The 27,670-nt window shown below is 41.1% G+C and overlaps 2 protein-coding genes across 6 annotated transcripts in view; one reads left to right on the top strand and one right to left on the bottom strand.

The window, feature by feature from the left end:
- ctnna1 (catenin (cadherin-associated protein), alpha 1) overlaps positions 1 to 27,670 on the top strand; it is a 132,960-nt gene that overhangs the window by 72,576 nt on the left and 32,714 nt on the right. For 4 of the 5 annotated variants that reach the window (XM_052073525.1, XM_052073526.1, XM_052073530.1 and 1 more), the window contains exons 4-7: positions 1,753 to 1,919; positions 3,622 to 3,741; positions 4,026 to 4,295; positions 8,211 to 8,414. In XM_052073525.1, the coding sequence (XP_051929485.1) occupies positions 1,753 to 1,919; positions 3,622 to 3,741; positions 4,026 to 4,295; positions 8,211 to 8,414 (761 nt within the window). Of the gene's footprint in view, positions 1 to 1,750; positions 1,920 to 3,621; positions 3,742 to 4,025; positions 4,296 to 8,210; positions 8,415 to 27,670 lie in introns of all 5 variants that reach the window. The other variant, XM_052073531.1, reaches the window with a different exon arrangement.
- On the bottom strand, positions 17,672 to 22,892 carry lrrtm2 (leucine rich repeat transmembrane neuronal 2). The gene is made up of 2 exons (XM_052074694.1): positions 22,216 to 22,892; positions 17,672 to 21,401 (listed from the first exon to the last, which is right to left on the bottom strand). The coding sequence occupies exons 1-2, from the start codon at positions 22,433 to 22,435 to the stop codon at positions 19,768 to 19,770; spliced, it is 1,854 nt and encodes a 617-aa protein (XP_051930654.1). The 5' UTR covers positions 22,436 to 22,892; the 3' UTR covers positions 17,672 to 19,767.

The following is a 27,670-nucleotide window of genomic DNA, read 5'->3' as shown; positions in this document are numbered from 1 at the left end:
TCTGTTCTACTAAGCGGAGTTTCTATTGACCGGAGACACTTTATTAGGTACACCTTCAGACACGTCGACGACCAAGTTATGCACGCAGAAAAGCCCCTGCTGACGAGTTAGAAGAGATATTTCGACTGTGGACGTCCATATCTTTAATCAAACAACAAAACAACAACTTTAATCAACTTCAGTCAAACATCTCAAATCACGAAAAATTTTGTTACTTTTGTCTGGAAACAGGAGTCCGTAATTTTGCGGTTGACTTCCCTCTCAATGCGCTGGATAAGAGGGAATTCCTGGAAACGCGGGCGTACCTTCTGAGAATCCGGCAATGCATCGTATCGTCTGAGTATGTCCTTCTTATCCGCAGGTGATAGCCCTCGTCTCTTGAATGAAGTTGAAGCCATTGTGACGTGCGTGTGTCTATGTGTGGAGTGACGCGTGCTACCTGTTACTGTATACGGCTAGAACTGCCGCGTTTTCTCGCGATAGTGGTACAGTATCGCGATAGCTACACTTCGTCTCTCTCTCGTCTCTTGAATGAAGTTGAAGCCATTGTGACGTGCGTGTGTCTATGTGTGGAGTGACGCGTGCTACCTGTTACTGTATACGGCTAGAACTACCGCGTTTTCTCGCGATAGTGGTACAGTATCGCGATAGCTACACTTCGAAAACCACTAGTTTACAATGTTCATTGCTTACGGCCTGTTCTATTAAGCGGAGATCTGTTCTACTAAGCGGAGTATCTTTATAGGAAATTGCATTAGGCAAATCGGTTCCAGAGCCTTTTGCTCTATTAAGCGGATTACTCTATTAACCGGTGTTCTATTAAGCGGAGTGCACTGTATTTGAATGTGCCTTGCCGACCACAAGCGATGTCGATATTTAATGTCTTCATGTCATGCTCTGGTTACGATCCTATTCGTTTGAACCACAAAAGCTGAGTGTATTTCAAAAGATAATGCAAATATTCAAATCACAACCATCTGCTTATGTATGCGTGTGTGCATGTATGTACTGTATGTATATACAGTGTGTGTGTGTGTGTGTGTGTGTGTATATATATATATATATATATATATATATATATATAAAGAGCTGTCAGTTTAGTGCGTTTTTATTGGCATTAATTTAAATGAATTTTAACGGGATTAATTTTTTTCTCGCGAGATTACCGCACACACGTCACAGCGGATGTTACGTTGCTCTATAAATAAACCGGAAACAAAACAAGCGCGCTGCACAGGTCCACGCACAGAGTTGGAGGGTCTCCTCTGTATGTATATTTGAAAAAATGGGCGCATGTGTGAGTATCTTGGTCGCACAGTCGAGCCCTGTCTGAACTTGTTTACGGCTGATAGATTGATAGATGATTGAGCAAAAGCTCTGCCGCCTGATTGACTGGCGTGGTTTAAGCGTTTTCTTTCCATTGTCAGAGAAGGAGATGTAACCCTTTTATATTAAATGTTAATCACTGTTTTAAATTTTAAAACAATCTCATGCATTTTCTCCTGGGTGGGAGTCGCCTGTTGAGTAAATATATTGTTTAAATAAATGTATCGTCATCTTCTGATCAAATTGTAAAAGTACCTTTTTTTGTAAAAAAAGATACTTTAAAATCACACACACACACACACACACACACACACACACTTCAAAAAAACCCTTCTGATCACTGATCAACACACCAAAACTCTGATCACGTCAAGCCTAATTAAAGTGCAACCCGAGTCGTCATGCTCAGATATTTTCTATTCCCAGGTGATTCAATGAGGCAGGCTTCTGGAGAATTTGCTGAGGACCCCTGCTCCTCTGTTAAGAGGGGCAATATGGTTCGTGCTGCTAGGGCCCTCTTGTCAGCAGTCACACATCTGTTGGTTCTGGCAGACATGTCTGATGTCTACAAACTTCTGCTGCAGCTTAAACTGGTGAGAGAGACTCTGACATACATTTCCCATTTGACACATTATTTGTGTGGAGTATGTATGAAAGCAGATAATTGGAGGATATTAAAGGTTTTGAGGGCTGCCAGTGGAGCCAATTTGATGAAATGCAGAGTTAGCAAAAACATCCCAATTTGTCAATTTTTTTTAACTCTATTTTGGGGATATCTGTTTTGTGGTCATTAATGATTATCACTACTATATTTGTGAGGAATGTTGAGCAAAAATAATAGTGATTGTCGAACGCATCATTTTATAAGTACATGGCTCACCGAAATATTTTGTGTAATTTTCCACTGGGCAAGTAACTCAAAGTATTGTTGTCCTGATACCAAAATTTTGACTTCAATTCTATACTGTACCAATAAACTGGTACTGAAACGGTAACCACATTGAAAACAAAACATCCGTGAAAAAACTGTGGAATAATAGCTCACACCGAAGCAACTTCAAATTCTTTTTATTCATCTTAATTCGAACAATTCCTTGAATGACACTAATTCCAATACTTATACTAACATGAATGATGCAGTTTGAGGATACTCAAACAATTGGCTATAAAAACATTGAACATTTATAAACACTACTATTACATTTGCACATATCCACTACTGTGCAAAAGTCTTATGGCACCGAAAGATTTATTATTTAAGCATTCGAGTAATATAAAACATAATTTGACATCCCTACCACTAGATTAGAGGATGGAAACGGAGTACAATTAGGTATTGTAACATAATTATTATCTCACAAATTAAAAGTCTACATTGTTAGGTGTGAGTGTGCGCGCGCGCTGGCGTTTCTTTGTCTGGGTTTGAAATGACCACCTGTGTAAGCAGTCTTTGTGGTACGTGGCGAGCAGTGTTTACTCCAGTTATGATCTTCTCAAATCAAATTTAACTCCAAAGATTGAGTGTATTAAGCATGGTAAGACAAATATTCAACAATAAAGTGTCAACATTCATTAATCAACAACTAATTAATTTATTATCAAATTAATCAACAATGATTTTCATAATTTGAGAAATCACTTTGAGCCTTTAACTTGTTAATCAAAATGAAAATGGACTGATTATCCTTCATGTTCAATCTAAAGACGTTTGTCGACACCTGCTCTAGCTTGGGGAAAATAATGATTGAATCACTTACTGAATCATTTAAAAAATGGTAGTCGAGTTTAACATCAATCCCTCTCGCGTCATATTGCTCAATTCTCTGTTTTGTCATTTAACAGCACCAAATGGACAACAGTATTTTGTTAATAAACAATACAGGGTGATTTTGCAGAATAATTTTTTTTATCCGATTAATCTATGGAATAATGAATTCTAAAAGTATTTGATAGTGACAGCCCTAGATGCAAGAGTGATCCATTTGCGCGTTTAACGATCCACTCGTGTATGTTTTACACACACAACAAATAATTTTCCTGTCTTTAAGTTTGCTATCACTTGGTAGTTCTGAGACTCAAATGGCCAGTTACAGTACCTAACAGTATTTGTAATGCACCATGCGTAAATACATAACCACGCATTCTCTGCTGCCAAAATGCACAGAGCGGGTCGTGCCATGCTTCAGTGAATACGGGTGGACACAAGCCATAACCTATTGTATTGGTACCTTAAAAAAACAAGTGATGTCATGTTGAAACACTTAGTTTTTGAAGCATTGTTTGTCTTAACCTCAGGTGGAGGACAGCCTTGTGAAAGTGCGTAATGCAGGAACGGAACAAGATCTGGGGATCCAGTATAAGGCCTTGAAGCCTGAGGTTGACAAGCTGAACATCATGGCCGCCAAGAGACAACAGGTACCTGACAGCCAGAATATATAGATAAACAGGGAGGCATTTATTTTATTTTTTCACTGAATGGTCAATATTGCATATACTTCACTTTGACTGTCATTTGCCTCATTATGACCATGTTGTTACGACATAGGAAGAAAATAAATACAGGTCACCCAGAACAAACTGTTAAGGCTTGTTTTGGGTCTAATATTTACAAGTGGATTTTCACCAGTAATTATTGTACTTGAAGTACTTTAACCCTGTTCCTCGATGTCTTCTCTGTTTCCTTGAATGCTTTCATTTAGGAGTTAAAGGATGCCCAACACAAGGACCAAATGGCTGCGGCCCGTGGTGTTCTCCAGAAGAACATCCCCATGCTGTACACAGCATCCCGTGCCTGCCTGCAGCATCCTGACGTTGCTGCCTACAAGGCTAACCGGGACCTGATATACAAGCAACTGCAGCATGCAGTTTCTGGCATCTCCAATGCCGCTCAGGCCACTGCCACCGAAGATTCCGCACTTAATCAACCGGCTGGTGGTGGAGAGCTGGCATATGCCCTCAACAATTTTGATGTAAGTACAAGTGGTTGCAGAATGACCGCCTCTGTACTTGTGACTTCTTTGTTGATTTGTCACATACATTATGGTAGAGCTACGGTGTGTCTCTTAAGTATGTGTCGCATTGAATTGTAAACTTCTAAAATCAACCAGACTTTTGATAGATGTCTGTGCACTGTGAAATCTTCTCTCGTCACAACTAGTTTTAACTTTGATGTCAACTACAGTGGATTTGAGCAGAAAAGAGTTGCCATGTATATAAAGCACATTGTAAACAACAAAGTTCTAAGCTTTTGACACTGTTTGAAACCTCTATATATTCATAGTAGTCAATTTACTGACAATGGGGTATGAGGGGGTGGACCTGAACAGCAGGATGGAATGCTGAGCTAATCATCTTAATGTTGTGTGGCTGATAAATATAGCTAATTAAGCCATTAGCAGACATGATTTTGATTACAGAATCGTTTTTCTCACTTACCGTGTTTAGATAATGAGCTGGTTCTCACTGAATTCTAAAAATACATTTCCATTGCAGGGGTTATAACCTGTTATTCGGTCAGTTAGCTCTGAAACCGTTCACCTTCTTGATTGGCGCTTGCCTGTCACTTGCATACCTATGGCTGTATGACATACTACTTTATTAAGCATAGCTTTGTAGGCGCCGACGTGGTGTTGACTGGAAAGTAGTATTGCGAGTACATAAATAAACCTATAAGTAAAGTATGTGGTCGTTTCAGAAAAACAATTTAACAATATGGGACGAACATTGGTTTGCTTGTACCCCAGTTTTTATGCAGTTCGTTATTGAATATTTTTTTTTTTTTATAATTTCCCACTGCTGCCCCCAAAGATGGAAATTTTGTCAGTTTTGGAGCAGTTTGGCATGGTCTGTACCAAATGCATCTGCTTACCTGAATGACTCACCCATTTATACCTGGTAATTTAGCATCACCCAAAGCATTGCGTCAGCCGCGCCCCGCGTTTTCATCTGAACAATTTGAAAGGTTCCTGTACTTATTGAGTGAGATAGTTCAAAACCATGGCAGCAAAGAAGGCTCCAAGGCCCTTTGCTTATGAAAATAAGAACAATAAGAACTTGGAGCAAAATGAGTACTCCTCAAAACAATAACTTCTCACCTCTTTGCCGTCTTTCATATGTGCCTTTAAGAATCTTAAATATACACTGCCTTCCAAGATTATTGGCATTTGCGGTGAAGTTGTGCTTCAGAGACAAAGACGGTATACCGGAGACAAATTCCTTGTGTGTTCTACATACTTGGCCAATAAAGATGATTCTGATTCAGCTTTTACTATATTCAGTTGTTTTCTAAATAAAATAGGACAAAAAAATTAACCAAACAAACAAAATAACTTTATTTCAAGTGAATTTATTCAGTGAGGCAGGATCCCCAAAATGTGTGCCACAATTAGTAAAACACCAGATTTATTTATTTATTTTTTAATACTTTGCACAAATGTATTTTGCCAGCACAGCAGCACCAAATCTTGTCTTACTGTGTTTCACAAAATGGGAGTACAGTAATCCCTCGCTATAACGTGGTTCACCTTCCGCGGCTTTGCTGGTTCATGGGTTTTTTCAGTGCATTTAAAAATATATATATAATTTTATGAAATGGATGCCTTCACCATAAGATCAGTGATTGGCTCATTTCGCTGTCAATCAAAAAGAGATGCAGCCTCAGACAGATCAACCAATCATCATGCAGAAAAGCTGAGTTTCTGGGCCGGCCTATAAACGGCCACTGTCCATAGACTCCCAGAGACGCTGAGCGTCCAATGGGCGGGACAAAACCAGCATTTATCCAATGACTCGTCCTGTTTCAATACCTTCGGAAAACCTACATTGAACTCTTGAGACGCCCAGCATCCGTGCGGTCGACGCTCAGCGTCCACACAGTTTAAAGATGAGATAAGATATGCTTTTTTTGTCCCACACTGGGGAAATCTACAGCCTTTTTAAAGCACATTGAAGCTGTGGGAATGAATAAAAAGAGAGTCGCGTCATAACCAGTAATAAGAAGCTGATTCGGAACAAAAGTTTATATTTAGTCAATGACATGTCCACACAATTGTACGTACACACATATATTTGATCACTTACTTTGTGACATTTTAGGGGAAGCTGGGCTTCCCTTGCAGTCTTGGAGCAATCACATCTGTATTGTATACATAGTTCAGTTTTGTATAACTGTCAAAAATAAAGCTGACTATCAAGTACCAAGTACAACTTTGTCGTTTTAAATTTCGTCCCTCTCACATTTGTTTGCTTTTTTAAAAAAAATAAATCCTACTTCACGGATTTCACTTATCGGTGGTTCTTTTTTGGAACGTAACACCCGCCATAAACGAGGGATTACTGTATACAGAAGGAAGGATCTTCAACCATGACTCTTTGCACAACCTCTACAAATTGTAGAACAGCCTCTCGAGCTCACCCAATGGGTTTTCATGGGGTTGAGGTCTGGGGACTGAGATTGCCATGGAAGCAACTTAAATCTGTATCAGTTTCAGAGAAGCCGCAGCGTTTCTGGGGGTGGTTGATGAATGGCTTTTGCTTTCGATAGTGGCGAATTAAGTTGCACTTACAGATGTAGCACTGAATTATATTTACTGACACTGATTTTCTTAATGCTGCGCGATGGTCGTCCACTTTGCACAGGGGTGCCCAAACTTTTTAGACTGAAGATCTACTTTTCGATCGACTAACCTCCCGGATCTACCCTTACCGTCACGCACGCATGCGCGCACACACACACATACACACACGCGCACGCCATGATGAGAAACGGCTTGTTAACTATCGTATCTCACACGTACCGTTTTAAAGTGCTTCCCAGGCCCTCCTAGAGCAAACTGAATGAGAATAGTGACAATAAAAGAGAGAGCGCAACAACTCTGATCACAAGCTGCAATTACAGACTGCTGAGCGCTAACAACTTCCGGTGATGTAATCACACGACACCGTAAATTCAAGATTTACCCGTTTTATTTTTAAAATATTTTTTTGTGAAAATGAGACTGATGGGATGATTAGGGTGCAGCGTACATTAACACCAAAAGATATATTACTAACATGTACAAAGACACACAAATGTTTTATTTATTTATTTTTCTCTCCTCGACACTCCTCGGATCTACTTGGGACCCGTCTTAGATCTACCGGTAGATCAGGATCGACGTAATGGGCACCCCTGGCTTAGCACATCGGCCTCTTCGTGTAGATGTGTTTGATTCCAGGCCTTGGCCTTCTTTTGCAGAGTTTGCATGTTTTTCCTGTGTCTGCCGGGGTTTTCTCCGGTACTCTGGCTTCCTCCCATATTCAGAAACATGCATAGTAGGTTAATTGAACACTCTGTACTGCCCCTTGCTGTGATTGTGAGCGCAAATTGTTGTTTGTTTATATGTGCCCTACTGTGGGAAGCAGTACAGGGTGCACCATGCCTATTGCCCGATGACAGTTGGCACAAGCTCCAGTATGGAGCGATCACAATCCTCGTGAGGATAAGGTGGTTAATGGATGGATGGATGTATTCTGTTTTTATTTATGTTGTACACAACATTCCATCAAGGTTATTTAGTCCTTAGGACATTGATTTCAACTGGATCTCAACTGCTCATCACGAAGTATGTTTTTGTCACTTAGTTATGTAACTCTCCCTTAAAATATCAGGGGTCAAAAGTTTTAAAATGTATATGCAAAGCAAAATTAGATGAGCCTGCACCACATCATTTGAACGGCGCCCCCCCGGCCCCATTTTTGTTTTTGCCTCTGATGTGCTTGTTACCATGGCAATATGAAATAGAAATAGAGGAGGTCATATAAGATGAAATGCAGGGGATTGTGGGTGCTGAATGAGCTGTTTTTATAGCATCAGAAAAATACACTTAATTGTTTTTAACTTTCAGAAACAAATCATTGTGGACCCTCTGGCGTTTAGTGAGGAGCGCTTTCGTCCATCTTTGGAGGAACGTCTTGAGAGCATTATCAGTGGTGCTGCCCTCATGGCCGACTCTTCATGCACTCGGGATGACCGCAGGGAGCGAATTGTGGCTGAATGCAATTCAGTGCGCCAGGCTCTTCAGGATCTGCTGTCTGAGTACATGGGCAATGTAAGTCATTTATTTTCTTTCACCACGTTGTTTTGTCATTCATATTTGATTGCAAATCTATCATTATGCTAGTTGAATTTGGCAACCAACGTTTTAATTGGTTGCGTCAATAATTGGTGATTTTTTTATTATCATTATTATATCACCGGTGATATTTATTTTTTTATAATTCCTCTTGTCAGTTACTTTGAACTCACTTCAAAATTACACCCTCCACTGCATGGTTTTTGGTTTTTGTTGTTCTTCAGTGCAACAAGTTGAAACACTGTAAATTCAGAGTAGGCGTTTGAAAGCCTTTTCACAATCTCTTGAGAATTGGCGTATCGGGAATGTCATCCTATAGCATGGCACGATCAATCCTGTACCTTTTTTTTCCACAACACACAAGCACTGCTTTGTCCCGTAAGGCAGCAGCCAATATTTCCCAGAATAACAATTACAGTCGGGCAGTGATTCTCAAGTTCTTAATTGACTTTTGTTCTTTCATTCTTTGCATGTTGTGTGTATCTGAAATGCGCAGTAACTAAGCATGTAATGTCAAACTTTCAGAATTAAGAGTTGGAGCCATTTAGAAGTCCATCATGATTTTCTTCTGTCTTGTACAGACAAAAACATTTGGATCTAAGCCATTTCTTGAACAGTGAGCGCACATTTCAGATGATGAATGTCCAAAATCCCCTTTGCTAGAAATAACTGTCTAAACTGTTCTGGATAACGTCCAGAAGATTTTGATGTTGGTAAATAAGTATTTCTGGGGGGTTGGTAATTCACTGATTCGTGAGGTCATTTGTGCCTACACCACAGGTGATGACTGGGGTAAACCTTGAGGGATCTGTGTGGGCCAGTCAGCTCTGTTGTTCCCAAAACTCTGCACCATTGCACAAGTAAATGTAGAGTTTACGTGACTGATAGTGGTACAATAAATTGAGGAGCTCGCCGAGTCACTTTCACAAGCAAGGGAACCTTGAACATCCATAATCGAGTGAAGTGAACATAAGTGTCTCATTTTGATCGCTTGCCCCAAGCTGCAATAATGTGCTTTTCCATTCGCCATGCCACATCACTTTTCCCCTCATGGCTGGTTACTGGGGCTACTGTTTGAAAGGCCGACCGAGCAAGATGCGGTGGTGTTATTTTCCACTTGAAAGTATGAATGCTTTTAAGGACAAATCAAGCTACATTGTCCGATGTGAAACGGTGCTTTTCCGTAGTGTCACCCCTATTTATTTATCACCCCCCCCCCCCCCCCCCCCACACACACACACTTTACACCTGCCAAAACACATGCCAACATGGAAGAAGTCAGGTCCTCATATGTTGGGGCATCAACACAATTTTCACCAACTCACAGGCGTCATCTTTGAATTTAACCTGTTTCTATAGCAATTGTTGAATTTTGTCTCCGTGTGAAAAGTAAAAGTGTATGTATGTTTTAAAGCAGCTGTCTCTAGATGCCACTGAATGCATTTTGTATGTTTCATTGTTTCCCCATCTTTTTCCCCCACCTGTTCTGCCAATCTGCTGTTCAAATACACCACTGGGACGAACGCTAAAATACCTTATTTCCTCAACAAAACCAAATGTGCTGGAATTATGATACAAGAGCACGGTGAAGAGCGAAATCTCCCAGCACACTCAGCTATTTTCAAGCTGCCAGTAATGTGAGTGGTTTGTGGAGTATAATTATTCTGTAGAATCACATCAGTGTATGTGGTTTTAGTGATATTGTTTGTTTTGTGAAATTGTGTACATACATTTTAATTGTTTACGTAACGTGATCAACTCAGCCACTAATGGAGAGAGGCAGTATTGTCCTTAGCAGTACCACATAGTATGACCTGAATTGTAACCTACTGTCATGACAGTTTGACAAGGAATAAGGTGAGCGTTACTGTGATTTATTAAAAAAAAAAAGATCTCTCGCTCTCAGTCTGTCAGGGTAGTTAAATGGAACATTGCTTGCTTGATTGGAAGTCCTGATAATTTTGTTCAACTTATATTGCACAAGCTTGGTCTCTGGGGCTTGAACGCACTTGTTCTTGTTGACTTGACTTGTTCGTCTCAGTGGTGCGCTCTCTAGGGCTGGTCACACGGCAAGATTTGGTCCGGTGCTACGCCGAGGCTGCCCCAGTAGAGCGTTCACACGTGCAAATTAGCTCCAGCGTAGCCCCGGAAAAAGGCTTACACCGGACCAAATTTGATCCACCTCCGGGAGGTGGTTTAAAAATTTGCTCCGAGCAAATGCTCGTTTGCGAAGCAGCACCGATGTAAATATGCACTTGTGAACGCAACTGGGTTAAATTTGCTCCAGAGCAAATGCTTGTGAAGAGTACGTATGGCGAGAATGCGTTGCTTTCGTGCTCTGTCGGACCTCCGTAATGTGTTTGTTTAATAACGACACAAGACTTGGCTGGTAACATCTTTCCTTTTTGTAGGAGACTGGACAGCCCTTCTGTCTCTCTCTGTTTCACTGTCTCTCGCTCTCCCTTACTGTCTCTCTACCTCCCTTTCTCCCCCATTCCCAGTCTCTTCATTCTTCAGCATTTTTTTCTTTCTGGTGTTAGTCATAATTGCAGTCATGTTTTATTGCAATTTATTTGATTTACTCCTTCCAAATATTTTTTAAAGTTATTTTTACAGCGTTGGCTTACCTCTGTGGCCAAATGTTTAAATAATACAGCTCAAAAAGATGTATTTTCCTCTGTCAAAGCCATTCCAGTTATTGATCAACTTCTGGTCATTGTCCTGAGACATCACCCATCTTCTGTTAAGTTTGACCTTCTTGAAGCATGTTTTGTTAAACTTGGTTATTCATCGGGGTGGTCGCTATCGGATATTTTTAGATTTGATTACTCTATCGAATATTCAATTAAACGGGTTCCCCCAGTAGCGACTATTTTAATTATACTGTATACCATATTTTCCGCACTGAAAGGTGCACCTAAAAGCTTTCCATTTTCTTAAAAGCTCACAGCGAGCCTTAAAATCTGATGCACCTAGTGTATGGTTATTAACTCATTCAGTACCAGCCAATTCTAGACCAAGTCTGAAAAGACGTTTAAAAACGTCTTTGGGAGTGAATGAGTTAAGGTCAGATGTCGACCCCAAAATGGCTCCTTGCTAGCTAGAGACATGCTAACAACGCAGAGTTCAAACGTAAGGCGATTGATCGGGTTACGCAGTTGAACACGGAAATAGAGCAGCGGCAAGAGAGTTCAATGTTAACGAGTCAATGTTATAACTTGCTGTTGGTTAAGTGAACTGTGTCGCTGCTTTATTAAATGTTTTACTGACATTTGGTCGTTCTGTCGCAACTCCACTCAACAGCTAAGCTATCTTGGCTGTTGTCGTTGGTTCAAAGCATCTTTGATCTGTGACATGGGTTGCGTTGGCGCTGATTGGTTGAACCATGTCCGTATGTGCTCGCGCACGCTCAGCAGAGAGCTGTGGACGATGGACTGCTGAGGCACGCTTCACTCAAGTGGCGACATTTCCTAGATCATAGCTCCATCTAGTGGCTGCATTGTAGATTGCGCCTTATAGAGTGGTGCGTCCAATATATTCAAAAAATGACAAAATAAGCTATTCGTTGTAGGTGCGCCTCATAATCCAGTGCACCTTTTAGTGAAAGGAAAATACGGTAGAAAGTCCTGACTTCAACCTCCAACCTGATTGAAATGCTGTGGCATGACTCCCTGATCTAATCACAACATATTTCAGGAATCTTGCTGAAACGCAGCAGTTTTATGAAGACACGTGTGTAAAATTAATTCTGATCATTGTGCATGTCTGTTCTTCAAACACAGTAAATGTTTGCCTGAGTTTATTGCTGCCAAATGTTCAAGCAGGTATTAAATCCAAGGCTTCACTTTTTCATAACTGCCCTGTGAATGTTTACATCTTATATACTCTGTAAAAAACAAGAAAACATAATTAGTTCTTTAAGCTGTAATATGTAAGTAGGTGTACTGTGTAAAATGACATAAGCTTGTGCAATATGATTTATCAAGCCCGATTTTACAGCTTTCACCCGAGTCTCTGAAAGACGGGTGCAAACCAGCACGCAAAATGATGCCATCGCAGCACATTTAAAATGACAAGCTGCGTTCAGGGACACATGGCGACAGACAATAAACTGTGCTTTAAACTGTGTGGACGCTGAGAGTCTCCAGGGCGGACGCTGGGCGTCTTGAGAGTTCAGAGCCTGTTGTCCCAATGCATTGAAACGAGACGAGTCATTGGATAAATGCTGGTTTCGTCCCACCCATCTGATGCTCACCATATCGGCTGGCCCGAACGCTCAGCTTTTCTGCATGATGATTGGATGATCTGTCTGAGGCTGAATCTCTTTTTGATTGACAGCGAAATGAGCCAATCACCAATCTTGTGGTTTAGGCATCCTTTTCATTTTTTTGAAAAGGAACGGAGAGTAGAATTCACGTACAAATAAACGGACACATTTTATGATGTAAGCCGAAATTGAGCTTCCCCTCACTGACAGACCAGTGTCCGCTGCCATTGATACAATGAAACCAAAGACCAAAAATTTGCAATGGTAAATTTGGAAAGCTGTACAGAGACGAGGTGCGGAGACTGATCATGTTGGTCAGACCCTTAGCCAATCAGAATACAGAACACAATTCACTGTTTTAAAAAAAGCATTAAAAAACGCGCACACAAAAAAATCTGTGAAACAGCGAAGCTGCTGAACGTGAACTATGTCATAGCGAGGGTTCACTGTACTATTATTTGAAGTCACTGAAAATTGGCCAAAATCAAACAAATGAAGTAGGCACTACCATTTACAGTCAAACCTTGAACGTCTCTGTTCTTAACCAAATCGGTTTTCGACCAAACTGAGCGTACTTGAATGCGCCACTCAACTCCCCTCGCGTTCCTAACACGAGGAATTGACGCTTCCTCGGATAGACGAGGAAGTGACACTTTCCTCGTGTAGCGTTCTATTGTGAGCAGACGTGTTCAATAAAGATTTTTTTAAAGTGTCCAAATGTGAAAGGACGTGTTAAAGATCTTGTTTGTTGACATCCACGCAAATCGGACTGTTATTTCTGCATTGTGCATCAGCCCCTAATCATGACACCAAGGAAAGCAAGTGGAAGTAGTAAAGCTGGTGAAAAAAGAGGTGCACCAAACTATTGTATTTAAGAAAGATTTGATAGCGATATATTAATCAGGTGTATGTGTGTCTGTTGGCTCACGAGTTTATGCCGAAATCGAATATCCGCAGCATCCTAAAAAAGAAAGACTATCCTAAATTCACTGATGTGGCTAAAGGATCTCGTGTATTTAGCAAACAAAGGCCACAAATATTAGAAGTCGAGAAACTTTTGCTTATTTTCATAAATGAGAAGCAGCTAGCAGGGGACAGTCTTAGCCAAGATACGATTTGTGGCAAAGCAAGACAATTGTATGGAGATTTGATAAAAAAAAGTATCCTAGCATTGCTCCTGAAGAGGATGGTTCGAAAAGTTTTTGAAACGAAGTGGGATACACTCCGTGATTCGTCATGGTGGGGCAGCCAATTCAGACAAGGAAGCTGCCAAAAAGTTTAAAGTTGAGTTTGAAAATCTCATCAAGGCCAAGAAATATCTTCCCCAGCAAACTTTTAATATGGACGAGACTGGACTTGTGTGGATAAAGCGTTTCAGAAAATAGATGGAGGGACGTTACCTTGTACTGTAGGGTTGCAGAGAGAGAGAGTCCATAGTTACAGCCATTTCTTCAGGGTTTATTAGTTCAAGGTGTAATGTAATCTCCAATTGAGAGAGAGAGAGGGAGAATGTTGAATTTTTGTTACAATTTTAATGTTTGTTAAAATTGGTAAAAATAAATCATACAAAATGTTTGTACAATATTTTACATATTACCTGCTCTCTCATTACATCTGTATACAGTTTATGGTGTAAAATAGTAAAAAAAAAGCTTTTAAAAAAGCGAGACATGGAACGTTTTAAAATTTATTACATTGATTATAATGGGAAACATGGTTGCGGTTTTCAAACAGCCTTCTGGAACGGGTTATGGTCGAAAACCGAGGTATGACTGTATTAGCTTGCTCAGGATTTTACAGTTGCAGTCATGGAATGGGCTGTAAAAAGCCTTTTTGTTGTGTCTGGACTTAAAAAGCATTTTTCTATTTGTTACGCAGCCAGAATTACGTTGTGTAACAACTCAAATGCATTTGATGAAACGTTAAGGTATGGGCCAAGGAGGGAGACCTTTTCAACAAGGATCCAAGATGTTAAAATCCAGAGATCCACATATGTCTGTGCACATTGACAGGCCACCAAAACATTGGCTTTCGGCCTTGGCAAAGACCTCTCCTCTCATATGCTTTTGCAGTCTAGTTATGCCCGAGGTATGTAATGATGACTGGTAAAAGGTGGCTCTTGCAAATGGTGGTATTTGTGACTGGACCATTACATAAGGATTATTTTCGGATAATTTTCCATTAGCTGGGATGAAAGTTCGCCGGATTTTCCCGGAGTTACGGGCTTTTCAAATTTTTATGAAAATTCCTCCGGAGAATTGAGGAAAAATTGCCTCAAATTAATCCGGATATTAGTTGACAACATTGAAAGAAGACGCGCTTGAGTTCGTTGTTTTGCTTTCACGAGCGTAGCCGTGTTGAGACACTAGTAACAGTAAAGAGATTTTCATCTCTTTATAAACACACTTGCTAAACCCCAGTGGAACAAATAAGAAACACCGTGGACAAGACGGTTGTCGTAAAAATATATTTGGACAAAAAGGAAACTGCACAGATTGGCAGAAAAACGTGTCCGTCCGACTTCGAGTGTCATCTCGGCTAGCTTAGTTTAGTTGTTGTCGAGTGTGACGTCGTTACGTCGTTGCTGATTGGTTGAAATTAAAAGACGCGCTTGCGTACATGATCGCGCTGAAGCGCGCACAGCAGAGAGCGGCGGACTATCTACTGCTGAGGCTCGCTTAGCTTGAGTGGCGTCGCCACAAGAGTAATACCCTCGCCTCGCATTCTCATGGCCTCGCCATATCGCGGAGATTTCGAAATTTCAGCAATAACGGAAGCCACAAAGGGTGCACGTGTGCACACAAAAGGAAGATTAATCATTGAATGTCGAGTATTTGATTAGCGTTTTGTGTAAACTAATTCATGCGTGATCGGCCAGGTGTGTGTGTGTGTGTGTGTGTGTGTGTGTGTGTGTACACATTATTTATATCTGTCTATCTGTCTGTCTATCTTATCTATATCTATCTATATCCATCTATCCATCTATCCATCCCCCCGGAATTTTCAGAAAAGTAAACTTTCATCTCTGTATTAGGAGCTACTTTCGATTTGCAGCTCCTTTTATTGAATGGGGCATACAAGGTCGATTCCTTTGTTTTTGTTGTACACTGAAGACATTTAGGTTTCTGATATAAGACCATCTTTTAATTCATGTAATTTACACGTAGATATGTTAAATCAGTGTCCCCAACCTTTTTGGCTTGTGTACCACTAAACCTGATTATTAAATCAAACCATTATAGTTTACATCTGTAATTTAAACATTTTATTCTTTATTTTTTAACCACAAAGAGGAAACAAAATAAATGGTTCCATGACAAGAAAAAAAGTCTTTGTTACATGTTGCACATAACATTTACCCCCATACCCCTCCAAAAATTGAACACCTTTGAAAAGACCCTATTCAACCAGCGTTTTAATCTTGAAATGTCAGGAACAAAACTCTTACGAATAATGTTTAGATCCACTATATCTGTTATACTTACTTTTCCATCAGCCTTCTGAGCTTTAATGATATTGAGCTGACATCCAGCTATTGTGAATTTGATGTTGATATTAAATGTTTTCAGCTACCCCCTGTACCTACCTTGAGGGGTGTGTCACCCGTGGTTTGGAAACGCTATGTTAAATAAGTCACGACAAAGTGCATTTTGTTTAAGCCACCCACTTTTCAAGTGAACTAAATTCAATCAACTAAATGCAATTAAGAGTGACAAACAATTAATATTTGGGGGCATAATCCTTACTTGCAGTTACTGCACCAAACCTGTGCCCCATTGACTGCACCAGACTGTTGGATTCTTCATGTGAAATGTGTTTCTAGGCCTTTATTGTAGCCTCGTCCAGTTCCTGTTTGTCATTTGGGAGTTTCACCCTTCAGTCTCATCTTCAGGGGGCCAAATGCATGCGTTCTTTGATTATGGTCCAGCAATTCGCTGGCCACTTTAAGAACTTCCCCTTTTGCCCCTATGAAATCCTTTGTTGTGTTGGCAGTGGGTCCTGTGTTTGGTTTGTTGCATGATGAAGCTTCTGACAATTAGTTTGCATGCATTTTTCTGTAAATTGCTAGACAAAATTATTTTCTATTTAAGAATTAATTCTACTGCTACGATCACAATTTATGTAATCAATAAAGATGAGTGAGCCTGTTGAAGAAGCAGCCATGCAAACCCAAGACATGACAAACCCGCAACCAGGCTTCACAGATGAGCTTGTTTGTATCTGATCATAAGCAGGTCCATTCTTTCTCCATACTGAAGCCTTTCCGTAACTTTCGTAGAGGTTAATCGTGGTCTCATTAGTCCAAAGAAGTCCCAAAACTTTTTGGCTAATCTCTGTTGCTCATCCCCCCAATAAATGGCCGTCTCTGGTCTTTGTGTTTGCAAATAGTTTTTACATATGAAAGCTAAAAAGAAGCACTGTTAAGCAGCAATGTTTAGGTAATCAATTTAAAAGGCAACACCTCAGCAACTAGAAACACTCATCAGTCACATGTTCCTTTATGTTTCCATACTTTTCCTCACTTGAAAAAGGGGGTCTTCAAACAAAATGTGCTCTGTCCTGAGAAAACATCTCATTTGATCTGAAACCCAAATGTGTTCAATATACAAGCACAGATACACAAAGGAATGTATCATTTTAATTGTAATACTTCCAGAGGGGAATGGACACCTTAATTAGTTTAAATGACGAGATCTTAAATTTCCCCATTGTGGGACGAATAAAAGATATCTTATCTTATCTTATCTCCGTAAACAAAGCAGAGTGAGTGAGCCTGACTGTCTTTGGACGAGAGGCTGTGTGTATGCCCTGAACTCAGCCACACTGGGGCCATATATTAGAGATTTGTGCATTAAAATTGGAACTAAATTCTTTACCAGTCATTTTTGCTTGGTCTTCAGCATGCTCACACATCCGACGTCCACAATTTAATGAAGTACATTTTGAGCATTAATAAAGTACACTGTTAATTGAACAATTTTATTTAAAAATATACTGTAATGTTTGACGATATTTTTTTTATGATGATGGCACATTGTATGCACTATACAGATATGAAATCATACATTTACAATACAAAATATGCAAAGCATTCATTTTACACGAAAATGCTGGGTAAGAGAGGGAGGGATTCTGTTTGCTTGTTTTTTCCTTTTATTTTTTGGGGGTGGGTATAGGGAGCCTAGAGGATGACGAGGAAACCAAAACATTATACAAAGAGCCAAAGTGCAGAGGGATGCATATTTCTACAAATGCTGTGGCTTTTCCATCACATGGTACAACCATAGATTTTAACAGTGAGATGTTTACTTTATTGGAATGCCATATAATCCTTGCTTTTGCTGTACCATAAATGAACGTCTCTGTGTCCTGAGTGGCACTTTAAAACATGCAAGACAAATAAACGGGTTGTTATAATAGCAATGTGAAATCAAAAGTAGAAAAACACAGCAGAGCTGCTTGATTTTGGGACTCCTATTTTCCTTTGCTTTTAAATGTATTTTTTTGATGGATAAAAACACATGAAAATGTACTGCCACACAGGCAAAATGTTTCAAACCAACTTGATGAGTAACGTGGGTTTGTTAGGGTGTTTTGGAATGTTCCAATGTTGGTCAATTAATCAAACATTTTCTTGACATGTTCAAAAGCTGACACATTTTGGTGAAAATGTTGCAGTACATTGTAGAGTTTTCAGAGCAAAGAAAATGTCTTGTCAATCAGTGTTTATTGTTCCACATTTTTCAAAAACTCAAAAATATGCACATTACTTTAAATAAAAGCCCTAACCTCAAGTTGCTCCTTCCATGCTTCGCATCATATCCTCTGTGGTTCTCTCCTTCACCCTGCCCCCCATCACCAATCTGAGCACAAAGTGCGGAGCTGCGGCAGTAGCTTTAGTCTGATGCTAATGCACACCCTCTCCCTCCTGCATACAAATGTCTCCTGACCCAGGCTTGCTGTTTGCTTATCACTTGATGTCCATTTGTCTTCATGGCATTGTCGAAATTTTAGGTTGACCTGCCACACCTAGTAACTGTTGTATACAAGTCTGCAAATAGTCTTTCTCTGAATAAAAACAATGAAAAATAAACTTTAATATATTCTATTATTTGCTGTAGAGATTTGAGTCTATTAAGAACTATATTTGCGGATGAATAAATGTTGCCGACTCACTGATGGAGAGGACAGAATATTTAATTCTTTTGCCCTGCTGTAATTGGTTTAATCCTGGGCCTGTCGGTCATTAATAGTGTTTTTGCTGTAAAGAGCCTGGGATACTGAAATGTTTGATCCCCTCCGTCCCCCCGCCGGCCCAACAATGAAACGCTGCCGTTACGTACACTATTCATTGGCGTTTCTTTTCCTCACAATCGACCTGGGCAATAGCAAGGTAGAAGTACTGTTTTTGAGAATGTGTGTACAATTTCTGTACGTTATGTTCAAATCAAATAAACTCATTGTATTGCAGAAGGCATAAGACTTTGTTTCACTGTAGTTGGAGGTGTATGTCAGTGTTGCAACAAACATAAAACATTTAGAAATGGGCTTGGCTCATTCGTGTGTCAAATAGATTGTTCACAGGAACGGTGATTTGTAACTTGTGAATGCAAATGTCTCAGAACAATTCAATTTAGACAATGTTCAGTCTATGTTGGTGGCTTTGTTTACAGTGTCTGTGGTGTGGAAAGAAGTGATTTCAAATATCTATAAAATCAGGACGCAATGTTTCTACTTATTGAGGAATATTGACATAAGGTGGAGACGTCTCACAGTTGACACACTTTTCTTCTTCAAAATGATTGCCCCTGCCTTGTACAAACAACTTCCGTACATAGAAAAATAAATGTATGCCTATCTCTACACCACCCTAACACTGTCATGTGTGTCACCGGATCAATAAACATTGATCATGTTTTCTCAAATCACGGAAAGTAGAAATTCGGCTTTTTTTTTAAATTATTTTTCTTTAACATGAACTGGAAAACGAATCCAAAAAGCAAACCCTGTATCATCAAATGGTCAAATGGCAAACCATATGTCCTAGAAATAAATTAGAGTTCATACTTCACACTCTTTGTAAGGCAGTTGCTGACACTTGCACTGCCCATAGCCATTAATGATCACAAGTGCGCCTTCTTCGTGGCTGGGTTCATATTCATTATAGGGCACCTGTGTAGCTAGATCTGCCATAGGCTGCCGCTGCTGGGTCCTCATCTGTCGGCGGTTCTGAATAGCGGAACAGTGGCGTATCCGGCGCAGGGTGGGTGGGCAGCACTTCCGTGAAATATATACAACAAAAATAATGAAAAAGAATGAAAACAGAAGAGCCATAGTCCCCATGATAACCCTATGAGTCATAATGGTGTTGTCCATGATCGTGAAGTCGTCTGTTACAGGCGTCTCTTCCAATGCAGTGGTGGTTGGTTGAGAAATGATCGGTGTTTGTGTTGTGGTTGCGAATGTGGAGCAGCTCCAGTTATCCCAAGGATAGTCCTGCGTAAGGGTTGGCTGCATTATTCCAAAAAAGGAGCTCGTCATCTCTGCAGCCGTGGTAGCGTCTGTGGTTGTACTCGTGCTCGGAACAACAGGTGCTGAAAAATTCTGGCAAAGTTGGAATCCATACACGGCATCAAGTATTTCCTCACCTTGGGCATATTCAGGGCTATGGCATAGAATGGAGTGTTCCCACCTTCCCTTGAAGGTGCTTAGCCAGGTGGCTAGAGAACAAATCCTTTTGGTACATTCCCAAAGGTTGCTAGACAATCCAATAGTACTGAGAGACTGCCACATATCCATGACTTGGGCATCCAGACTGCTTAATTTGTTGTTGTCCAAGAGCAAAATCTTGAGATTTGGCAGCGTTTGAAAGACATCAGGTGTCAAGACACGGATTTCATTTCCTGTGAGGTCTAGCTTCTCTAAAGTGGTCCAGCTCCACTCCATGCCACACGTTATGTTGTTGATCTTATTCCACTGCAGATACAGAAATTGGAGACCCACGAGGCGTGGGAAATGGGCCAAGTTGATTTTTGTCAACTGATTGTGCTCCAAGTGGAGCTCTTTGAGTTTAATGAGCCCAGCAAAACCATTTCGTGCTAGACTCCGGAGGCGGTTGCTGCTCAGACCAAGATATTCCAGGCTGCGGCAGTCCCAGAATGCCCGCACAGGTGTGGTACGAAGTAAATTGGAACGTAGGTGGAGAATTTGGAGCTTTCTTAATCCATGAAACAGTTCAGGTTCCAGAGCGGTCATCTGATTGAAGGACAGATCCAGAATCTGCAGATTAATGAGGTGGATGAAGGTTGTATTGGGCAACTTGGTGATACGATTTGAGCTCAGATTGAGGTCCTTCAGCTTGTAGAGCCCTTGGAAGGCATCTTCTTGAACCGTAGTTATCTGGTTGTGGTCCAGGTGTAACCAGGTGAGCTGACTGAAGCCGTAAAATTGATCGGGGCTGAGTTCAGTGATGCTGTTGTGCCGTAGTGAAAGCCCAAGGGCCCCCTTGTCCACACCATCTGGGGGTGCCTGAAGTCCCTGGGTGTCGCAGTAGAACTGCAGGTCCTCACAGCGGCATTTTTGTGGGCAGGTTGTGCATGATGCAGAAGGCAGCAGGCACACAAGGAGCATGCTGATCATGTACAGACAAAGAGCCGCTGGTGCAGGTCCCACCAATGGCCACCTTGAATGAAAACCTGAGTGGATTTGAAGATGAAGAAAAAAAATGAGCATGAGGATCTGGGCGAGGGGCTAATTACAATTGAGCAATTTTACTGAAATAGTTTCAATTATGATCCCAAATACAGTTTCATTTTTTGTTGCTTTTGTTTCACACAAATCATTTCAATTCCACTCTTTGCATCATGGTAGATTCGTTCTGCAATGGTGATTTGACTGGTATGAGTTGAACGCTTTTATTACATGTTGATATATAATATATATATATATATATATATATATATATACACATACATACACACGCACACACATTTAGAATGTTTTGGGTCCACCCTCGATGAGAGTTATATGAAACCAAGTTCTCCTTGTAAGCAGATAGTGATGTTTGGGAGATTGTAACTCGGTTATATTTTTCAACTGTAATCATTTCAATCAGAATCATCTATCAAAATCAGAATCATCTATCAAAACCAAGTGTGCCAGTTAACACAACCGGTGTAAAACCCCAATGAATTAACTTCTTTGCTTTGAAGAATTTAATGTACAGTGTACTAGCCTCCATTGTGATTAAGTGTTAACCTTGCCTCATGAAGGGAGCACATCCTGTGGTGCAGTTGGGTTATACGGTTCTTTATACAATACATTGATAAGTGTGTGTGTGCGTGTGCGTGTCTCTTTTCTCTTGCTCTCTCTCTGTCTGTCTGTCTGATTGCCTGTCGATCGATGGAGAAGGAAAGACTAAATTCTGCCAGAGATTTCAATTCTTTGCTTCTCCAGCTCCTTGCATTCCCTATTCATTTCCAGTCCGCATATAAAAAGAGGCAAACTTACCCATCCTTTTGTGCACATCTGAATCTGCATTCAACTGTCCTTCTCCGCAGACTTTTTGAGCAACCACATGAAAAAAAAATCCAAATGGAGAGAACCTTTTTGGAAAAGCGCAAAATGAACCAATTGCTTTTGAAATGAAACAAGACTGAGCCCACGCAGAGAGAAAATCGACATTTCCATATCCCAGGATGTTTATTCCACTTTTTCTTAGCTCTCCCATAAAATCCAATCGTGGTTTAAATTGTCGTCTGCATCCGGCAATCTCTAGAAATAGAGCTGATCTTTTTAAGTTGAGCAGTTGCAGCCCGTGCGAATCTGATAAAGGTTCTCCTCCCTTTTTTTTTCTTTTTTACTTCCTTTCCACTGCAATGATGTCAGATCAGCCTGTTACTTCAAGATGAAGCCTTTTTCCTTTCTGCGCTCCAGTCCATCACCCCTAACTTGTTGATGGCATCCAAAGAATCAGCTTCTGACGCCAGCTAAGTCGTAACATTGCCTCCGCAGAGCCCTCATCTGCTTGCTGAGACACAAGAAGAGAGAAAAAAAGCCAAGCAGAGTGCCTGGGATGTTATTCTGTGCTTTTTGTTGCAGCCACTCAGTGCTGCAGAGTGGTGGCAGGCTGGCGTCGACCATCACTACTCTTTCTCTCTCTCTCTTTTTCTCTCCCACTCACACAACCCTCTCGCCCCCCCGCTTGCTCTCTCTCACTGTTCAGTCACTTGCTCCCTGCCTCATATCACTGCTTTTGTGCTTCCAGTCTTCTTTTCCCGCCCCCACTTCTTCCCACTGACTTGTCATGATCAGAATATTGATATTTTTTTAACGTGCTAGGGTGGCCTGCTATCTAAATTAACCACACTTGTAAATTGAAGCCTTGCTTTGTTGGTCATGATGCACAGGTCTATTGTGTGTTGAAAGTGACATTAAATTAAACGGCAGCATTACAGCAGTATTAATGGAGTATCAAGCTATGATAAGATCATTTTCATATCCTGACAAAGTGTAGCCATGTTAAGCACCCGCATGGTGTATCAAAAAATTAGTGCAAGCCTTGAGCATTTTTAAAACCCCAGTACTGTTTGCTAAACAATGAACGACAAAGTGAGATTGAATTACCAAACTACTAGTTGATATTGAACAAATAGATGGAATAGTTATTTTTACCCTGTTTAGAACGTCACGATATATTGCATGGCAAGCCTTACTTTTCCTAATTTATCAATTTAATATTTAAAGCGCTGTGCTCAGTACTTAGCATGAACTAGATTTGTGACGGTCCAAATTACTATAAATGTTTTCTATATGCAGTCGGAATGAGGAACAGTAATCCATCCAAGAACTATACTACTTGTCTCATTAGGTTAGGGTGATCTTGAATTAATCTAACTTGATTTTGGGCTATACAGGGAACACCCTCGACTGGTGTCCCGCCAATTGCAAAGCAGAACAATTAGAATATTGAATCCCTACTCCCGTAGTGCATTAACAGGTGATCTAAAATATCATATCGATTCATTAAACACAGGAGCTTAAGTTATCATTGAGCATGAAAATGTAATGTTTCACTGTTTGTGTACTAAGTATATATAACATATTTTTTTTTAAATAAATTGAACTGCTGAAATAATTGCCTTTTCTTCAGTACTCTTCATTTGCGTTGCACCTGTAGACAAACAACCAAATAAATCTGATTCAAACACATGAAAAACTTGCAGACATCACTCACCCGAATTAGAAATCTGAGATAGCCGGACAGCTAGAGAAAATCCACACAAGAACGGGGATAGCATGCAAATGTAACACAGGAATGCCAGAGGTGAGGTTCGCAATTTAGAACAGTGAGGCAGACGTGCTCACAACTAGTGCACCATTCTGCCGAATCGATAGAGTAATCAGATTAAAAAATTGAGCGCTCAGAATTCTGTTGGTTGTATGGAATTACTTGCTAATATTGAATCAAGTGAGCTAATCTGGAGTGTACTGGCAGCACAGATGCACTTTAAGTTTGGCGACAACTAATAATCCTCGTCTCACCCCCCCTCGGGTGGTGTCCATCCCTCATTCAGCTCGGGTCCTCTACCAGAGGCCAGGGAGCTTGAGGGTTCTGCGCAGTATCCTTGCTGTTCCCAGCACTGCACATTTCTGGACTGAGATGTCCGATGTTGTTCACGGGATCTGTTGCAACCACTCATCTAGTTTGGGGGTCACTGCCCCGAGTGTTCCGACCACCACAGGCACGACTGTCACCTTTACCTTCCAGGCTCTCTCCAGCTCCTCTCTGAGCCCTTGGTATTTCTCGAGTTTGTCGTGTTCCTTCTTTCTGATGTTTCCATCACTTGGGACCGCTACATCCACTACAACGGCTTTCCTCTGCCCTTTATCTATGATCACGATATCTGGTTGGTTCGCCATTACCATCTTGTCAGTCTGGATCTGGAAGTCCCACAAGATCTTCGCTTTGTCATTCTCCACCACCTTCGGAGGTGTTTCCCATTTTGACCTTGGGGTTTCCAGTCCATACTCCGCACAGATGTTTCGGTAGACTATGCCAGCCACCTGGTTATGGCGTTCCATGTAGACTTTCCCTGCCAGCATCTTACACCCTGCAGTTATGTGTTGGATCGTCTCAGGTGCCTCTTTGCACAACCTACACCTTGGGTCTTGTCTGGTGTGGTATATCTGGGCCTCAATGGCTCTGGTGCTCAGGGCCTGCTCCTGAGCAGCCAGGATGAGTGACTCTGTGCTGTCCTTCAGGCCAGCCCTCTGTAGCCACTGAGATCGGCCACTTCAATTATGGTCCGGTGGAACATCCCGTGTAAGGGCTTGTCCTCCCATGATGGTCTCTCTTCCAGCGCCTCATCTTCTGTTCCCCATTGTCTGAGACATTCTCTTATGTCATCCGTTGGAGCCTTCTCCTTGATGTATTCATGGAGCTTGGATGTTTCATCCTGGACAGTGGCTCTCACACTCACTAGTCCCTGGCCTCCTTCCTTTCGGCTTGCGTACAGTCTCGGGGTGCTGGATTTGGGATGGAACCCTCCATACATGGACAACTAATATACATATATATATATATATATATATATATATATATATATATAATATAATAATTTTGTTTCTCACGAGATTAACGCGGCACATGTCACAGCGAATGTTATGTTGCTATATAAATAAACCAGAAACAAAACAACAAGCACGCTGCAGAGGTCCACGCAGGTTTGTTTTACCAGCCACGACACCGAAAACTGATACTTGGAGTTTATGAATGGAAAGTTTACTTTTAAAAAGTTGCCACATTGTTCCACGGACAAGACCAAAGTTACCTGGATCATACAGGTATAAAGATGTATGCCACTGACGCGATTGTTACTTGTTTGGAACTATTTTGTGTGGAAGGTTACAGTGTTCCGTGTTCATATAAATGGAGCGGGTGGAGCTCCTCTGTGTTCGTCTGACAGTGACGGTGAAGTTCAGCTTTGCAGTGGTAGTAGTGACCTAGCGAAAATAAAACGTCTTCAGTGTTGTCATCGAATCAAGTGTAGTCATCCGAAATGATGTCTACACAAAACCGTAGAGAGACTTCCACGCAAGACGGTCCCACAGAATCAACACGGCCTGACTGTTGTGTTCAAAGCAAACTTGAGAAAAACGAAGTATGCAACCATGGCTTAAATCCACTATAGGCTGTGTACTAGTTTACCTTAGATGTGCCCTTTATAATGTTATATTGCTCTGTTTTGATTCCATAAAAAGAGCTTTTAAAGCAGCTGTTGAGTGACAAAATATTTTTTTCACCGTCGTTGATGGACAGTAATATTGTGTGAGAGATTATGTGTGAATAATTGCTCCAAGTGAAAAATATTCATGTAAAATTTAAAATCGAAATTATTTCAGTAAATATTTGCATTTTGCACATAGAAAACTGATTCATGATTCCATGTTGATGTGAGCATTAAAATGGGGAAAAATAGGACAAAAAAAATATAGAAGGAAATTCAGAAAGATAAAAAATGTGTGAGTAATCACGATTAATTTTTCATGAATTTGAGTTGCATTTTTAATTAGATGAAATATTGTAATCATTTGACAGCTCTAAGTATATATGCTTGGCTATAAGAGCAACCATGGAAGCCATGAGATACTTTACCCACCATGGAAAAGACGAATGTAGGCCAAGATCAATGCGGCACGGAAAGATGTGAGTCAATTGACGGAGGCCCAGAAAGGTCTGATGAAAAGGCCGATACCCGAGAGGTACATCCAGATGACCATACCTGAAGCACTCGAAAATGCCAAACAAAGGCTCCAAGCCTTCTCCAGCCACCCAAAGCGGTACACGAAAGTGAATGAGGCCAGACGAATAAACGGGCTGTTCGCAACACAATCTGCCAAAGTGTACGGTCAGTGGCAGGGTCCTAACAACAGAGCTGACCCACCAAGACTGGAAACTGAAAGGTACTGGAAAGGCATATGGGAGAAGGAGGTTCCACATAACCGCAGTGCACAATGGCTGGTGACCCTGAGAGAGGAGCACAGCAACCTCCCTGAACAGAACCCAGTTACCATAACAGTGGCAGACATACAAGAAAGAGTCTCAGATATGAAGAACTGGACAGCACCAGGCCCGGACATAGTCCACACCTACTGGCTGATCATGAAGGATCCCTCAAATGGTGCAGTCCCATCCAACTATCGGCCAATAACCTGTCTCTCCACAACATGGAAGCTCATGTCAGGCATCATTGCGGCCAAGATAAGTGGACACATGGATCAATACATGAGCGAAGCACAGAAGGGCATTGGTAGAGATACCAGAGGAGCCAAACAGCAGCTCCTGGTTGACAGAACAGTCGCACAAGACTGCAGGTCCCAACATACCAAACTGTGCACAGCCTGGATTGATTACAAGAAAGGCTATGACTCGATGCCACATGCATGGATCACTGAATGCTTGGAGTTATATAAGGTGAACAGGACCCTAAGAGCCTTCGTTGCAAACTCGATGAGGACGTGGAAAACCACACTTGAAGCCAATGGCAAGCCACTTACCCAAGTGTCCATCAAATGTGGCATATACCAAGGTGATGCACTCTCCCCACTGCTGTTCTGCATAGGACTGAACCCCCTAAGCCAAGTAATCACCAAGACAGGCTATGGATACCGCCTCAGAAATGGTGCTACGATCAGTCACCTCCTCTACATGGATGACATAAAGCTGTATGCTAAGAGCGAAAGGGACATAGACTCCCTGATTCACACAATCAGGATCTACAGCAGCGACATTGGGATTTCATTTGGGCTTGAGAAATGTAGTCGCATGGTGACTAAGAGAGGAAAGGTAGTCCGCACTGAAGGGGTCTCACTCCTTGAAGGAACAATAGCAGACATTGAGGACAGCTACAAGTACCTCGGTATACCACAAGCCAATGGCAACCTCGAACTGGCAACAAGAAAT

Source organism: Hippocampus zosterae, chromosome 1 (assembly GCF_025434085.1).
Source record: "Hippocampus zosterae strain Florida chromosome 1, ASM2543408v3, whole genome shotgun sequence".
Classification (NCBI taxonomy): domain Eukaryota; kingdom Metazoa; phylum Chordata; class Actinopteri; order Syngnathiformes; family Syngnathidae; genus Hippocampus; species Hippocampus zosterae.
Note: the sequence above shows the minus strand (reverse complement) of the source record. Positions and strands in the feature narration are given on the sequence as shown.